Raw genomic sequence first — 16254 nt, forward strand, 5'->3', positions numbered from 1 at the left:
GTACCCTGCGTTAAGGTGTTACGTATCGAAGGTCCCAGGGAGCTTAAAACGAGCTCCAGAATAACGGGGGGCGAGACAAGGGGAGTGGATTGCTATAACAGTACGAGCATATCTACGAGTGGAGTCAACGTATAGCAGCTGGCGATACCTGTACGGACAATACTACTCGTAATGCCCGGTTCTTTCCCGAGAGAAAGTAACGGTGCAGGGGTGGATGGTCCACGTATGGTCGAGTGTGAGAGCGAGTCAGTAATATTTACGAGAATGAGATATGGAGAACTGGTCTGCTCGTAGTCCACATGGCTTGGTCTGGCTTGGCTTGGAATTTCAGACGGGGGGGTGAGGAGGGGGGGGGGGGGGGAGGATGGGAAATGCCATGAAGCATAAGTGGTAAAAATATCCTTTTCGCCGCGGCGAACATAGACATGCATGACGAGTACGATGCTTAGGGGACTCATGGTCGACCGTGGTCTATGTGAGAGGTTCATGTTAGCGGTTGTTGTGATTACGCGTGCATGCTGTATGTGTATATATGCGTGTAAGGGTGTTTTATAGATTCGGTAACGCGAGTGCTGGAAGGTAAACAAGAGTCACAAGTCGTAATACTTGTATAGCGCTAATACTGGTAATATGTAATGATGTCTAAAACAGTAAGAGGGTGTTGCAGAGGAGAGCTTATGAAGCACCAAGAGTATGAAGAGATGGCGCTAGATACAACACAGGGAGTATTACGAGTATTGCGGGGAAAGGGGAGGGGGGGGGGGGCGTGGGTGAGAATGGCTGATGGCAACGTGACAAGTTCAGTATTTATTTATTTTAAAGCATCCTGGCAATCATGATGTCAATTCGTATCATCATACTCCGTAGTTTGTAGTGGTGATAGTATTAATAATAGCATATATTCTGACAACTGCAGTAGCATGGTGATGATGTAGCATTAGCTCGGTGCTAATAATTGACGGCGGTAAATAACAATTGTCGAGTGGTGGGAAGTATTACTTGTACGCGTAGACACATGTAAGTAATGCTGTTACTCCGTACTATACGTCCCGTATCTGTAGTTGGCATTGCCCTGTGGCAGGTGCCAGGAGAGTATCAGGCTGGACATGGGGAACTTCGAGGAAGGAGAAAGAGAGGCAGAGAGGCGGTGGAGGCTGAAACGGGCAAGGGCCACTTCTGTACAAGTATGGAGTAGTCGCTCCTGCCTTGGCTTCTATTTACTGCAGATAACGGTACATGGCAAGTGCGACGGCCACAGTAGGGTGAATATGCCTTAGGCTACAGGACACTGTACTGAGTAATATTACTACCAGTCTACCACCGCGATCCTTCTTTTCCCTTCCGACCTTGGCATCACCTTGGCATCCCCCTCAACACCCCAAAGAATGTCACAGATACTCAAGGCCTTCATGGGCCTTGGTCCTCTTACGGCCCCCCCCCCCCTTTCCGTATTATCAATTCAAACCCACCACCAGATGCGTCTTATCACTGTCGTCTTGTACGGGTAGTTGGACAGGGCCCCGTCAAAGCATTAGCAGACCACTCGTTTCCACTTGTCGCGGCCAGGAGATGTTCCAAACTGGTGAATACTGCGGAGCACATACTCGTCGTTCTCAGACAACGATCCCCTTTCTCCCCTAGAATCAGACAAGAGATTAGTATTAAAAAGATTCGTGGTCGTCATCATTCCTTCCCTCTCCTCTCTTCTCTCTCCGTGTGTGCTCTATTCCTCTCGCTCTCCCCCTTCATCGCGGTCCGACAGACAAACTCTGGTAGTTGAGTCTCGTCCCCTCCATTTCTTATTATTTCTGCATTCGTTCCATCTTTTATATCTCTTGTCATTTCTCCACCCCTCCATCTTTATTCGTTCGAGTGCTTCTTCTAAGTCCGCCGTTGCCGCCATCCAATTCCGTTATATCGGTACTCGCACACCAGACCGAATTTGTTGCTGCTGGAACGGCACCCCAAGACATACACACGAGGATCACTCACATAATATTTAATATCCCGCTCTCCCCCCCCTCTCTTCATATTTCATTATTTCTCTATTTCTATCTCTCGGCCATTCATTTTCCCCGCATTCGATTCCGCCGAAGCCGACGCCGAAAGCAGACTCGGTATTATTCTCACGGAGTTAAACCCATTTCCGTGTGGCTGCACATCACCCACCAGGTGAGCTTTTCTTGTATACCAAGAACAGTTTATCTCTCTCTCTCTCTCTCAAAAAAAAAAAAAAAGAGATAGAGAGAGTTAAAAAGAAGAAACTAACGTCTCCCCTTTTGATAGATCCCTACCCTCCCGTTCTGGAAACGGTACCGTTATTTCTTCATTCTTGGATTTCGTGGCCACCTCCGAGTGACACCAATAGTAGTCCTTGCTTGACCATAATCCAAATACTCCACTACTACTACTCCCACCACCACCACCGCTCCCATTCACCACAATGGCAACCACATCGCATGAGCTGGCTTTCGTGCCCTCTCTGGCTCCCTCCTCTCTCGATACAAGCAGCACCGTCAGCGCGGCCATTGCACCCACCGAGGAACCGGTCAGTGATAGCCGTGACGCATCAGCACCGACGGACCAATGCAGTCAGCAGCAACTTGGTCTCACCTCATACACCACCGATAACGCTCCCTCTTATAAATCTTCGCTATCAAGCCACGCTCTCTTGTCTAGTCACGACCTTTCTCTCTCCCTGGATCGCCTCGTCACACGCCAAAAGAATGATTACGCCTCCCCAACCTCTGCCACTTCTAGCGCTCCCTCAACCACTCCCGCTACTGAGGCCTCCTCCACCTCCACCTCTGCCACCACCCCCGCCTCACCCGTCGCCGACCCGTGGGATCGCTGGTCGTTGCCGCGTCAGCAGCAAAAGCCCGCTGTTGTCAAACCCATAGCAGGCCCCGAGACGACCTCACTTCCCGACTCCATCGAGGCCCGTCTCGCCACTGTTCCCGAGCCTGCCAGGTCCGAGCCCCTTTCTCTCGACGGTGTCATGGTCCCCGGCGGCACCGACACCGGCATCGATCCGGAGGAGACCCAGGCTGTCGAGAAGCAGACCCAGACCAATCCCGAAGAGAAGATCCTGGGACTCCAGCGCCAGCACCAGCACCAGGCACCACCCCCACCGCTGCCCCTCAGGGACCCGATAGGCCCTTCGTCGTCCAGGAGGCTCAACGATGCCCTCAACAACCTAGTGCTGTCACAATCCGGGACGACGCCGGTGACGGCTCTGCCAGTCCTGAAGTCACCCTGCTTCTACCACCAACGCTTTGACGAGTCAGTCAACATTGACAAGATACTCGAGGAGATCAAGAACGACGACAGCATGTCGCACGGGCGCCTAGTACAGACGGCCACGGGCGTGCGCGAGGTGTCGAAGCAGCTCCAGCGGCGGCCCATCAAGCGCGCAGTGCGCAGCGTCATGATCGTCACCAAGGCGCGCGACAACGAGCTCGTGAACCACACGCGCGAACTAGCGACGTGGTTGATGAGCACGCCGCGGTACAATTCAGACCTCGGTGTCACCGTGTATGTGGACCTGCAGCTGCGCAACTCGAAGCGGTTCAATGCGGCGGGGATCCTGGAAAAGAACCCGCGGTTCAAGAACATGCTCAAGTACTGGACGCCGGATCTGTGCATGAACTACCCGGACGAGTTTGACCTGGTGCTGACGCTGGGAGGCGACGGCACGGTCCTCTTCACGTCGTGGCTGTTTCAGCGCGTGGTGCCGCCGACGCTGTCCTTCAGCCTGGGCAGCCTGGGGTTCCTGACGACGTTCGAGTACGAGCGGTACGTAGACCACCTGGACCGCATCATGGGCAACAGTGGCATGAAGGTCAACCTGCGGATGCGCTTCACGTGCACGCTCTGGCGGGCGGGGCCGGACGGGCAGACGCGCCAGGGCGAGCAGTACGAGGTTCTCAACGAGCTCGTCATCGACCGCGGGCCCTCGCCCTACGTCTCCAACATGGAGCTCTACGGCGACGACGAACTGCTCACTGTCGTTCAGGCCGACGGATGCATCTTCTCGACGCCGACGGGGTCGACGGCCTACTCCCTCTCGGCCGGCGGCTCCCTCGTCCACCCGGACATTCCGGCCATCCTGCTCACGCCCATCTGCCCGCACACGTTGTCCTTCAGGCCCATGGTCCTCTCGGATACGATGGAGCTACGCGTTGCCATCCCACGCAACTCGCGTGCCACCGCCTATTGCGCCTTTGATGGCAAGGGCCGCATCGAGCTTCGCCAGGGCGACTACATCACCATCTCGGCCTCGCAGTACCCCTTCCCCACTGTCACCCGCACCGACACAGAATGGTTCGACAGCGTCAGCCGCACCCTTAGGTGGAACGTCCGTGCTGCCGCCCAGAAGCCCTTTGATAGCGGGGCCGGCTCCGAGGCCGGGTGTGATGCCGAGAGCGACGGTTGGGATATCGACACGGATAGTGGCTTCTATGCTAGTGAGGATGGGAGCGTGGCTGCCAGTCCCAGACGTCTAGAGATGTAGCTTGTTCGGTGAATGGTTTTTACTTCTTTTTTCTCCCCCTGTTCCTTCTTGTTGTTTCTTGTCTTTTTCACATGGTCCATCCTTCATTTCTCTTGGATCTCTTGCCCCTATTTACTTTTTTTTTTTTTTTTTGCTTTCATGTTGAGCGTGTTATAACGATGGATACAAGAATTAGAACAGATGCATCTAGGGTTTTAAAGAGCATACAACTCGTTCCCAACCCCCCCTTCCCTTCTATCTCACCAGACCTTATTATCAACCTTATCTAACCATGTATCTGATTGCTCTTACTCCAAGTCTCCTTGGATTAGTTCCAAGTCTCCTTGGATTAGTCGCTGACATTGACATTCTACCAGTATGCATTGCTTTTCCTTTGTAATTCTACTCGACACTGACATTCTGCTAGTTGTAACATATAAGGTGTGAGTTGTACATGGAACAAACACATGCATTTAGATACCATTCCATGATGCCATGCCAAGTAGGTATTAGTCAAAAATAGAACTGTGCTGTTTTCCAGACCATGACCAATAAATTACAACGACCGAACTGAACCCAACCCAACTCCTGTTCTAAATACAAACCATCAACGTTATCATGATGCAGGTAAGACGTTTAAAAACAAAAGAGAAAGAAAGAAAGATGAAGAAAGAAAGAGGAAAAAAGTAAAAAAGGAGGGAAAAAACTCCCCACCGAAAATATCACACAAATGATAGCCTCCGGACAAAACCCAACAAGACCAAAAGTCGTCTTGTAAAAGAAAAGAACGAGAAATATAACATAGAAAACACGGACAAAAGAAAAAATGTAGGAGAGGGACAAGAAAAGCCATCAGAAAGAAATGGGTGCCTCCCAATTTCCCCTCCTAAGAGACAACAGACTACTAGCGACGTCCATATCCCCCTTTTTACTAGGACTGACGTCGACACCCATGAACCCATCGACCTCTTCGGTGGAGCGGAGCTTCTTTCCACCGTCGACGGCATCGTCAAAAATGGCAATCGCCTTGCCACCGTCCTTGGCGTTCAGGCGTACCCGACTCGACTTGGTCAGGTTGCTATTCGCCCTCCGGGACGAGGCATCCTGCAGGGGAGTCATTTCCGGCCTCGTCGTCGTAGCTGTTTTGCGTGGCGCCGATGACGGAGGCTCCTGCTGCCGATGTTGCTGCTGCTGCTGTTGACGTGTCTCAGAGGGACTCCAGTTCTCCTTGTCCGAATCGGCCGTGGGGGACAGCCAGATGTCCTGATCATCCTTTTTCTCGGTGCTCTCCAGACGAGCAAGGCTGGACGTTGCACGGCTGAGCTTCGCGCGCTTGGTGCCATGCTGGAAGGGACGGCGGGAGGCATCGCCATTGCGCTTGGAGACACCGCTGGGCTGGAGGATATTTCCGTGGCCGTTACTGCTGGTGTTGCTGCTGGAACGGATGAGGCTTATACGAGCCAGCGCATCGCCGTTGGACTCCTTCTCCGCCATGGCGGTGAGTTCGTCGCGCGTCTGGGATGCCGCGCACGATTCCCAGGCGTCGACGTTGCGTGAGCGGCCGGAGGGGCCACGAGGCATGGAGGGGCTGGAAGCAGCGGTGCCGGAGGCGGTGGCGGGATTGAGCAGCGTGGAGATGGAGGGGAGTCTGACACCGCCGCTATTGGGGGTGGTAGTAGCGCTGTAGCTGCGGCGGAATTCGCGGGGACGAGGACGCGACGAGGGTGTGCAACCCTGGTCGGCACCGTTGGGGGAGCGCTGGGAGGCAGGTGAAGAGCGGCCAGCGCCAGTGGTGGAGGGCGTGTTGCTGTCGCGTTGCAGCTGTCGTTGTTGGGGCGTGGGGACGAGCTCGGCTTTGCCGTCGAGGGAGCAAGATAGGCGGATCTGAGACTGGGGGGTTGAGCAGTGAGAGGGGGCAGTGGGGGATGAACGGTCGACGCTGGTATTGTCAGTGGGGGTATTCGTCACGATGGACCTTCCTTGCAAAGGAATAGCGAGAGTATAGAGTGAGGAGAGGGGAGGAGAGCATACCGGAAGGTAAAGGAAGAGTCGACATAGTGAGATGAGGGAGCAGGCGTGGAGAGAGCATTAACAGTGACGGGGGTAGCACCGCTCTCGCGACGACGGTTGGCAAGGTATCCCAGGGTTCCGGGGAAGGAGCTGGAAAGGCTGTTGTTGGGAGAAGAGTCTTGATGTTGAGGCGCTTGGTGGTCGCGGTGGTGGTTGCTGTCCATCTCGGACAGACTGCGCGAGTGGTGACTGTGGCTGTTGTGATGATCGAACGAGGCAGACATAGCAAGGCCAGAGGAAGAAGGATGAGGATGAGGATGGTGGAGGGAAGTCTCCTCGGGGCTTCCAAGGCCGATAGAAACGGGACCGTGGGTGACTTTGAGAACGCTCTCGCCGTGGTGGAAGGTGTCCTTGCTGTTGGCGACGAGACGGATGCCGCTGTGGTGGAGGTTGGCCAGTTCCTCGCTGGTGAGGGGTCTCGACTTGCGGCGATCGTTTTGACGACGATTCTGGAACCAGACCTTATACTCTGTCAATAACCCAAACGCGTATAGTGGTGACCAGAAGGGTAATTGGTAGTTACCTGGACTTCCTTTTCCGAAAGCGAGACGCGCGATACTAGGTCAAGGCGCGCCTGCTTGTCGGGTTTGCTGTTGGCGCGGTAGGCGTCTTCGAGTATCATCTTATCGTGAGCCCTGTGATAATAAAACAGCAAAGTCAGAATACACACAGGTCTTTTCTTCCTGTCCCCCCTCCCCCCCCCCCTCAAGGTAGAGAATATGCAAATACCCGGTTCTTTTTCTCTTAGCTCTCGGGTGCTTTTCCGAGCGATCTGCAAGGCCGACCGACGTGTCATGGTCGTCACTGAGCTGGGAGGACGAGGCGGTCGAGATGAACGAGGTGGAATGGCCATCTGCGTCATTGGAGCTGCTCCCGTTCGGCGAAGGCGTGTTGATGATCTTGCTATTCATCCTGTCGGTCTGTGTCTGTTGGTAATACTGAAGCTGGTGCCGCTCCGCTTCACGCGGCGGAGTCAAGGTGGGAGGAGGAAGAGACATGACGCGTGTGTGAGGAAAGAGAGATGATAAACAAAGGGGAATGGATGGATGGTGATACAATATGAAAGGAAACCCCGGTATTATATGTTCCTCCTAAGAAAAGAAATGATATCGAAGAACAAGAATACCTGTTAGGAAGAGAGGAAAAGAAAAAAGGAAAGAGAGGGAGAGAAGGGGAAAAAGAGAGGAAGAGGTTACAAGTTGTGCCCAACCCACGATACACGGTCAATACCCCGGTCTTTTTTCCCTTGGTGGGGAGGGGGGATGGGGCCCTTTAAAGCTCACGCGTCTACGACAGGGGTGTGGTGTGGTGTTGGCATGTTGCCAGTTGGACACGTCCCTGGCTCTTTCTAGTTTTGGTGGGTTTTTTTCTGTATTCTTTCATGAAGAACCCGTCCTTTTCTTTCTACGTTTTATTTCCATTTTTTGAATTGATCAACAGAGTTACTCTTGCTATTGTGTAGGTTCATAGAATGCAAGTACGACTACAGCCACAGGATGCTCCTTCCTCCTCTGATCCGCACGCGTCAATCATATACATTGCCCGATTGGGCAATAAGTCAACATGACGTTGCCACGGCCCCTCTATTTGTATTCTCGTTCCTCTTGTCTATTCCACCGTGATCAATTCTCACTCAGTCCTCCGTCCAGGGACTGTCCTACGTGTATCTTGAGGATGCATTCCGCTAAACCCGATACGCGTCCTTTTGTCACTCGATGTCATCCACTTTCCTACCTACCTCTCACCCTTCACCGTGTTGTTATTCCGCTGCAATGCTGTGGCTGGGGGACACTATATGTGGATCTAACCTGTGTATTGATGTTCCGTGCTCTCACTTTGCCTGTATTACACTCTGTCCCTCTCCCTCTACTCCATAATACTTCTGTTTACTCTGTAATCTGTACAGGTCCCATTATTAATTGATACTCGTATTAATTAACTGCTCGTACGTTGGCAAATAGCACTAACAACTACACTTGCGTGCTACTCCGTAGCTCAAGAGAGAGAAAAAAAATCCCAACTTTGCCCTTTCCTTACCGACTATTCAACTCTGCCCAACTACCTGCACCTTGTCCCCGCTCCAATTTCACGCGCGCGCCCATGCGAACGCGTTGGAACCCCTGGAGGCTGGTCCTACATCTCCATCTTCTTCCCCTCTTCTTCTTCTCTCTCTCCCTCTTTCGCAGAATTGTGGAAGAAGAGAGAGCTACGAGTGATGATTCATATTTTATCAAATGCCAGACTATAGGGCTAGGATATACACAAAGCACCCAATGTCCCAAGGGGTATCATTGCCATCATGTATCAGAATCAGTTCCGATTGCTTCAGTCTTGTCCCCTTACCATTGCCATACACGTATTATTGCTCCCTTCAACTGTTCGGTTGGTCAGTCACACCCTCAGCTCGAGAGAAAAATCAGTACTCATGCAATCGAAGCCTTTGAAACCCTTGTCTTCTACTATTCCGGGGTTGTTTGTCTCACTTAATACAGACTTCTCTTAACGTGACCAACATTCCAGGTATTGTCTTATTGTTGTTTTCCTCAACATGTTGAACCATGAGGGTGGGATTGAAAGTGGTATAGCCTAGATACTTTCTCATTGAGTAGGACATCAGAAGAAAACCTTCTGCTTCCGCCACTAAATATTCTACTTAGAACCCCTGGATGTGATACACATATCCCGAAGGCGTATCATAACACCGATACTAACCACCTGCACACCATCCAACCAATGCCCTGCGGATTTCGATAGAGTCTAAAATATAGGGTAAGTAGAAAATTTCTTCCACGTCTTGGCTCCTTGTCCTTGCTTGACCGACATATCAGCAACGACACGCCGTCTGACAACAGCCGCAGGATATATGTGCATCTATTTTCTGACCAAGTCGAGTCAAGTGAAGTAAAGCGTTCATTGAATCAAATCGAATACGAAAGAAAGAACGAAAAGAAAAAGAAACGTCTATCTAAATCTGGATTTGTTATGAAAAAGCTTCATGGCTCAGCCATGCCTCGACAGCACAGCACAGCACACCCCCCCAACTGAGGCAGACAACCTCACAGGTATGGCCTTTGAATCGATCTCCAGAAACAAATACCATCATGCTTCCCCCTCCTCCTTAGACTGTAACCGTCATATATTTTGCCCGCATTGCGTTGTAAAATTGCAGAGGGACGGATTTCATTGTCGTCAGGTATTGAGACACACCCTGGACCCAATGATCCAATCTCTCTTCTCATTCCTTCACTCGAGTGCCATACCCATACATTGTTGAAAAAAAAAAATTTATTTCTGCCTTCCCTTTTTTTTTTTCTTCTGCTGGCTTCCTATCACCGTAAAACGAAGAGCTCCTTCCTTTGATATCACTCTATAAAAATATCCTTGTCGCGCGTCGTTTACAGGTCCTCGTCAGAACCCTCGTCAGGCAGGGGCTGGGCAGCGGCCTGGTCCATCTCCTGCTTGTACTGCTCGAGGAGCTCCTTGTCGACCTTGGTCTCGGCGGGGGCCAGGGCGGGGGCGGCAACAAACTCCTATACAGTGGGTAGTGTGTTAGCATGGCGTCAACGAAGAACGAAAGTAACGTAGATGAATAATATCCACCAATCGATTCATCCAATTTAGCAAAAGAACTCACCAGCTGAGGGTTGCCAACGAGCTTGCGGCCGAGCCAGAGGAAGGGCTTCTCGAAGTTATAGTTTGACTTGGCAGAGATGTCGTAGTACTGGAGGTTCTTCTTGCGGTGGAAAGTGATGGTCTTGGCCTTGACCTTGCGCTCCTTGACGTCGACCTTGTTACCGCAGAGGACGATGGGGATGTTCTCGCAGACACGGACGAGGTCACCTGTGATGGTGGTGTCAGTCGCAAACTCAAACAAGGTAAAGTGGCGATTTGGCCTTCCCCCTCTCCTTCGTAATCGTGGTGTCTAAAGCTAAAGACCCACGGCTGTCTAACCGAAGGGAGAGTGGAGAAAAAAAAGACCGGACATGGAGGAGAGAAGGAAGAAGAAACAAATACATACGGTGCCAGTTGGGAACGTTCTTGTATGTGATGCGCGACGTCACGTCAAACATGATGATGCCGCACTGGCCGTTGATGTAGTAACCATCACGGAGGCCACCAAACTTCTCCTGACCGGCGGTGTCCCAGACATCGAACTGGATCTGACCGTAGTTCTATATAACGCAGAGGCATCGAATCAGTCATCGCTTCTTTTCATCTCTCCATCCTCTCACACCCAAGCCCAAGAGGGGTCGAGGGGCAGGGGAGAGAGAAGAAGAAGAAACTTACCGTGCTGAAACCAAGAGGGTGCACCTCGACACCAAGAGTGGCCATGTACTTCTTCTCGAACTCACCAGTCAAGTGACGCTTGACAAAGGTGGTCTACAACAGGGGAGTAAATGTCAGTCCTTTCTTATATAATGCCCGTAGAGAAGGAGGAGTAGCTCAGAGAGAGAGAGAGAAAGCGTGAGATCGTGTGCTTCTCTTCTCCCCCCCTAAGTCCGCCTTCCTAGCACATACCTTTCCGGTACCGCCGTCACCGACAAGCACGAGCTTGAAAGTAGGGACCTGCTGAGCAGCCATGATGACGGGTATATTTGAACGTGGAGGGGTAACAGAAGATGGTAGAGTGCGGCGGTTCGGTAAACAAGCGGGGTGATTGTTCGCTGTGCAGAATGCGGTCAGTCGACGTCACGCAGAAAAAAAACAACCGATCGACAAGGGTAAGCACTTCAAGACGTTCCCTTTCCCCGAGGAAAAAGACCCAGGGACAAGAAAGCAAAAGCCAAGAAGAGGAATATCAAGGATCCAGAGACATGAACAATTTTTTCGATGAAATCTCCAAATGGGTATATAAAGCAACCGAAAGGGCAAGGGAGTGTTCCGTACCTTGAGGGGGGGGGTGGTGGTTTTTTTTTATAGAGTAGTGGCGGGGGAGGGGGAGAAAAGAGAGAGAGATTGTTTTTGTTTGCTGGCAGCTGGCGGCTGTTATTATCTTGCTGAGTGATGAGAGCGAGCTGTGGCACAGCACACAGCAACTGGGGACTGGGTACAAAGTATCAAGTACTAGGGTCAATCTCAGCGGGGGGAACGAGAGAGAGCGAGAAAAAAAATCGCATCAGTCAAGCCAGCGCTGTCAGGCTTCGACCGAGGGAACGGGCGGGCCAAACAATGAGAGAAAATTCAGTCTGGTCGGGAGGGCGGGGGGGTCATTGGTGTAACGAGCCACTGAGAGAACCACGCTGAGCTCTGTGGGTGGGTTCTAATCCCAGCTTAGGTGTTGGAACAAACAGGGCGACGGACAACGGGTAAGCCATTCTTCTAGCTAAGTCAGCCCCCCTCAAACCACGTATATCCGTGATAGCCTTACTTACCTGTACTGTAGTATGTAGAGGGGTAAACCAAGGCAAATAGGGCGACGGAATACGGGAAATTTTTTTCTCCGGATAAGCCAACCCCTTGAATAATACCTTCCTAGTTATGATTTTTCCGTATAAACAATAATGGAATATAGTAAGTCACCAAAATAACGCCATCTTCACCGTCTTCTAGCACTATTATTGTTGAAGAAATACTCGGAAGAACGCCGGTCCGACCAGTACCTCCAGACGCATTTTCCCCGGCGTTGTTCCGTCCGTGCCGCTGACAGGAGGACTCATTATCAACTGTATATGTAAAACGACGTAATCAGTCAGTGACGGGTGCTGGATGTGGGAATTACGGCGTACGGAGTCCCTGTACATTGTAAAATGCAACGCGGTATCCGTACATGCATAGGCAATAGTGGGCAAACATGAGGAAGGCCTGACCTGAACCTGACGCGACCTTGACTTGGACCTGACTAGAGTGCAGTTGGCCGCCTGAGGCCACCACTAGTTCATTGGTCAGCCGACAGGGATTCTTAGAGGTTCTTTTACAGTGCTGGCAGTAGCACCATCCCGCTCGCCGGGCCCCTGGCCATTTCACCCATGTATTACATCACTTTGTTTTGCCATCGTGGCCATCGTGACCCACTGCAGCTCCTCATAGGCATGTATCTGACTCTGTCATGTTTTTTTTTTCTAAAAAAAATCCCAACTTCTTGCGAACCCCATATTTGTAAGCTATCGAGATGGAATAGCTAGGACTACCTGTACACATTCGTCTTACAATGAACAATCCCAAAAGCTACCCTGATATGGTGCAATACACGATGCAGACCACTTGGTGCCTAAGCCCATCACAGCCTAGTCAAGTCGTCACCGTTTCCCCGCTGAAAAGAAAACCGTGGAAAAAGTGAAGTGAATAGGACTGAAAGGCATGCATCATCATCAGACATATATCCATCACTTTTTGCTTGCCAGCTCACGCAAATTTCCTCTCGGTAATTATAATAATGACGATGCCGATTACATAATACATTGATTGACCCGTATCCTACAACTAGCAAACCCGTGAGGGTTCTGTTGTTTCATGGAAAGAGATGCTCACCAATTAAGCCGCTATACAAATACAGACGTCGTCCTCTTTTTTTTCTATAGGCCGCTATTCGAACCTGACAAGTATATTGAGCTGGCATACTAGGCCGTCAATATTGCCTGCCTTATCGCCTCAAACCCATGTCGTGGCACCGTCTTCCTCACTGTATGGGTAGGATATGACAGCCCAGCATCCCACGGCCACCCCAATCTTTCCTCGGGTATAGCGTCAGGCGAAGCTCTTGCCGTTGGGCTGCGCCAGTCGGGCGCGATACTCGGATAAATATGTTTGCCTTGAATTTCACACGTGTTAACATACGGCCAAATAAAGAATTCGGAGGGGAAGCGAAAAAGACAACTTACTCCCTCGTTACCCTGAACGCACTCGCCCAGCCTCTTGAGTCCATCATGATTAGACCAGTTGACGTAGCCAAAGTTGCGAATCTCATCGCTTGGCTTCAGACCAGCAGTCTCAGCGGGGCTGCCAGCAGCCACGGTATTGACTCTAGCAAAGACCGGGTCGGGAGCATCATCCTCGGCGTCTGGTAGCCCGATGTGGCCGTTGGATATTGGTGCCTGGGGGGCAGCGTCATCGTCTAGGTTCGCAAAGTGGTTGTGGAGATGGTTCTCAATGGTTTTCATAAGGTCCTTGTAATCATTTCGTAGCCGAATGATGCGCGCTCTCGTTGTACGAACTAACAAGCTGTCAGAGGCATCCGCAACTAGATACATACTTTCTCATTTCACCATACCCTGGGCAACATCAATGTCTGATCGAGGGAAGCCGTCTCTCGTGAGGAGAGGTGTATCCATGTCCACACCATGCTTCAACAGTCGACATTGTCAGCGAAGGTCCAAAAGAAAAGAGAGAGTTGCAGAAGAAAGAGAAGGATATTTTTGTGTACCGTATCGAGAACACTACCCAGCGCCCTGAGCTCAGCTTCTGTATTCTCCTTCTTTTCCTGGAGCTCCGCGAAGCTCAGGTGCCCGGCCGCCCCGTTGGTGGTAGCAGGCCCGGAGGTAGGCCCGGAGGCTACAGTGGGCGCGTGTAAATTTCCGTTTTCCATCCTGAGGGGAGATTCCTGGCCACCAAGTGTTGAGGTCGACGTCGATATGGATGTAGGGCAGGGGGAGGGGGAGGGCAGAGATGTCGTCTAGATAAAGCTGGAGTTTCTCTGTCAGTGGTGGCACTCTGGCTGATGGCGCATCTTGGCTGCCTACAGTACATACACACCTAGAGTTAGTGCACAAGTATAGGTGAACTCCATACTGCAACTCAAGCAGCTACAGCGCTTTGGAGCACCGACCCCAGGCCACTGTAGCATGGGCTGTCTCTCCATCGGGCTTGTCAGCACTAAAACTCGACGTCACTTTAGGTTTTCTGTTGTGTATTTCAAACCACCACCAATCCTCCCTCTCATCTCATTCACATCATTGTCGGACTCGTCGCGCACAACACCCGCCACTCAATCGGCTGCTTTTCCACACCCTGAAGCCTTTATACGATCTTCCCTGGGCCCATCATGGCTTCCGGCGGCGATGCCCGGCTCATGAAGTCGACCAAGTTTCCCCCAGAGTTCAACCAAAAGGTTGACATGCAAAAAGTCAACGTGCACGTCGTGAAAAAGTGTGTACAACCCCCGACTCGCCAACCAATTGATATCGTGACTCTCTTTCTCCTCAACATACACGACCCCTGACAGTGTGCTAGGTGGATCGCTGGTCGCATCTCCGAGATTCTCGGCAACGATGACGACGTCGTTATCGAGCTGTGTTTCGGCCTCGTTGAGGGAGCTCGCTATGTACGTTGCGACAGACACCTTCTCTTCGATGATGTACTCGACTAACTGTTTCCTTTCCTCTAGCCTGACATTAAATCCACTCAGATCCAACTCACGGGCTTCCTCGAAAAGGACACGGCCACATTCTGCAAGGACCTATGGAAGCTCCTCCTGAGCGCCCAGGCTAGCCCCCAGGGTGTTCCTAAGGAACTCCTCGAGGCTAAGAAGCAGGAGCTCATGCAGGAAAAGGTTCGACCAGACTTTTACCGTCCTCCCCCACAACACACACCCAGTGCCTAACGTGTATTATAGGCCGAAGCAGACCGGGCAGCTGAAAATTCCCACCGACGACGCGACCGCGAAACCTCCGACTTTGTGGACCGAGACCGACGTGAACGTACCCGCCCACCCTCGGGATCTCGTGGTGGCCGCTGGGGCGATAGGGGTGATCGTGGCTTTGATCGCGGCGGCGGCCGTGGTGGTGGTGGTGGCGGCGGCGGCGGAGCAGGCAGAGGCCGTTTCCGCTCTCGATCTCCAGATGACAGGGACCGGTTCTCGCGCGACCAGTATGGTCGAGACAGCTACGTGCCACGAGGAGGTAGTGGGAGGGGCCGCGACAGGGGCCGCGACAGGGGCCGCGACCGTGGCCGTGACGGTGGCCGCCGTCGCACCAGATCTATCTCGGCATCTGGCTCGTCCCGCTCACGCAGCCGCAGCCGTAGCATCTCGAGCAACAAGAATAGGCGCTCCGCGTCACCAAGGCGCCACAGTGGTAGGGATAGCCAGAGGGACCGCTACGGAAGGACCGCGACACACCGCTCACGCTCCGAGTCCTCAAACCATCGTTCCCCCCCACCCAAGCGGAGGAGACACTCCTCCTCGAGAAGCCCATCGCCCAGACGACGCAGACGCTACTCGAGTACCTCGTCGAGATCAAAGTCTAGGTCCAGGTCTTCTTCAGGCGGGGACAAACCCTCGAAGACTCGCAGCCGCAGCCGCAGCCGCAGCCACACCCGCCGGGACTCGCCACCGCCCAGGGCTAGACGGGGACGCCGTGATCGTGGCCGTGGCCGTAGCGAATCGTCAGAGTCGGACCGGGGACGCCGGGACCGCAGGCGCAGGGCATCGTCATCTGCTTCGTTGTCACCCTCCCCTCCACCCTCTCGAAAAAAGGCTGCTGATGTTTTAGAAGATCAAGAGCGCGACAACGCTGCTACCAAAGCCGACGCGAAATGATATTACCTAGACACAGGTTGGTTCCCTGGAGGTTGACGAGCCATCCCACCTTGCATGAGACAGGGCATATAGGTTGGCTTCTCGAGAATTGGTATTTGTAGGATAGAATTGAGCTAGCTAGTGTATTGGTTTCCAAGATTGAATTAATCATAAAGTACGGAGTAGTGCCTTGGTAATTTTTAGCGGAGCCTGTCTTGTTACAGAAGTGAAATGCACATTT

The 16254-nt window shown here is 52.3% G+C and overlaps 5 protein-coding genes across 5 annotated transcripts; 2 read left to right on the top strand and 3 right to left on the bottom strand.

Moving 5' to 3' along the window:
* Positions 1-2443: 2443 nt before the first annotated feature.
* On the top strand, positions 2444-4513 carry GMORB2_7427 (NAD+ kinase; the record flags this gene model as incomplete). Its single annotated transcript, XM_035469392.1, has 2 exons — positions 2444-2548; positions 2726-4513. 2 exons carry the CDS (start codon positions 2444-2446, stop codon positions 4511-4513), a joined length of 1893 nt encoding a protein of 630 aa, XP_035321087.1.
* An 831-nt stretch (positions 4514-5344) lies between these two features.
* GMORB2_7428 (Homeobox domain) lies at positions 5345-7473 on the bottom strand (the record flags this gene model as incomplete). Its single annotated transcript, XM_035469393.1, has 4 exons — positions 5345-6431; positions 6524-7023; positions 7086-7197; positions 7352-7473. The coding sequence occupies 4 exons, from the start codon at positions 7471-7473 to the stop codon at positions 5345-5347; spliced, it is 1821 nt and encodes a 606-aa protein (XP_035321088.1).
* Positions 7474-9957: 2484 nt separating this feature from the next.
* Positions 9958-11143, bottom strand: GMORB2_7429 (GTP-binding nuclear protein Ran; the record flags this gene model as incomplete). Its single annotated transcript, XM_035469394.1, has 5 exons — positions 9958-10092; positions 10197-10402; positions 10581-10734; positions 10850-10942; positions 11081-11143. The coding sequence occupies 5 exons, from the start codon at positions 11141-11143 to the stop codon at positions 9958-9960; spliced, it is 651 nt and encodes a 216-aa protein (XP_035321089.1).
* A 2103-nt stretch (positions 11144-13246) lies between these two features.
* GMORB2_7430 (26S proteasome non-ATPase regulatory subunit 9) lies at positions 13247-13749 on the bottom strand (the record flags this gene model as incomplete). The annotated part of the gene is made up of 2 exons (XM_035469395.1): positions 13247-13270; positions 13381-13749. The coding sequence occupies 2 exons, from the start codon at positions 13747-13749 to the stop codon at positions 13247-13249; spliced, it is 393 nt and encodes a 130-aa protein (XP_035321090.1).
* Positions 13750-14540: 791 nt separating this feature from the next.
* GMORB2_7431 (serine/arginine repetitive matrix protein 1) lies at positions 14541-15841 on the top strand (the record flags this gene model as incomplete). The annotated part of the gene is made up of 5 exons (XM_035469396.1): positions 14541-14644; positions 14729-14819; positions 14883-15047; positions 15121-15570; positions 15743-15841. The coding sequence occupies 5 exons, from the start codon at positions 14541-14543 to the stop codon at positions 15839-15841; spliced, it is 909 nt and encodes a 302-aa protein (XP_035321091.1).
* Between the last annotated feature and the right edge of the window lie 413 nt (positions 15842-16254).

The sequence above is a fragment of the Geosmithia morbida genome (assembly GCF_012550715.1).
Source record: "Geosmithia morbida isolate 1262 chromosome Unknown scaffold_8, whole genome shotgun sequence".
NCBI lineage: Eukaryota > Fungi > Ascomycota > Sordariomycetes > Hypocreales > Bionectriaceae > Geosmithia > Geosmithia morbida.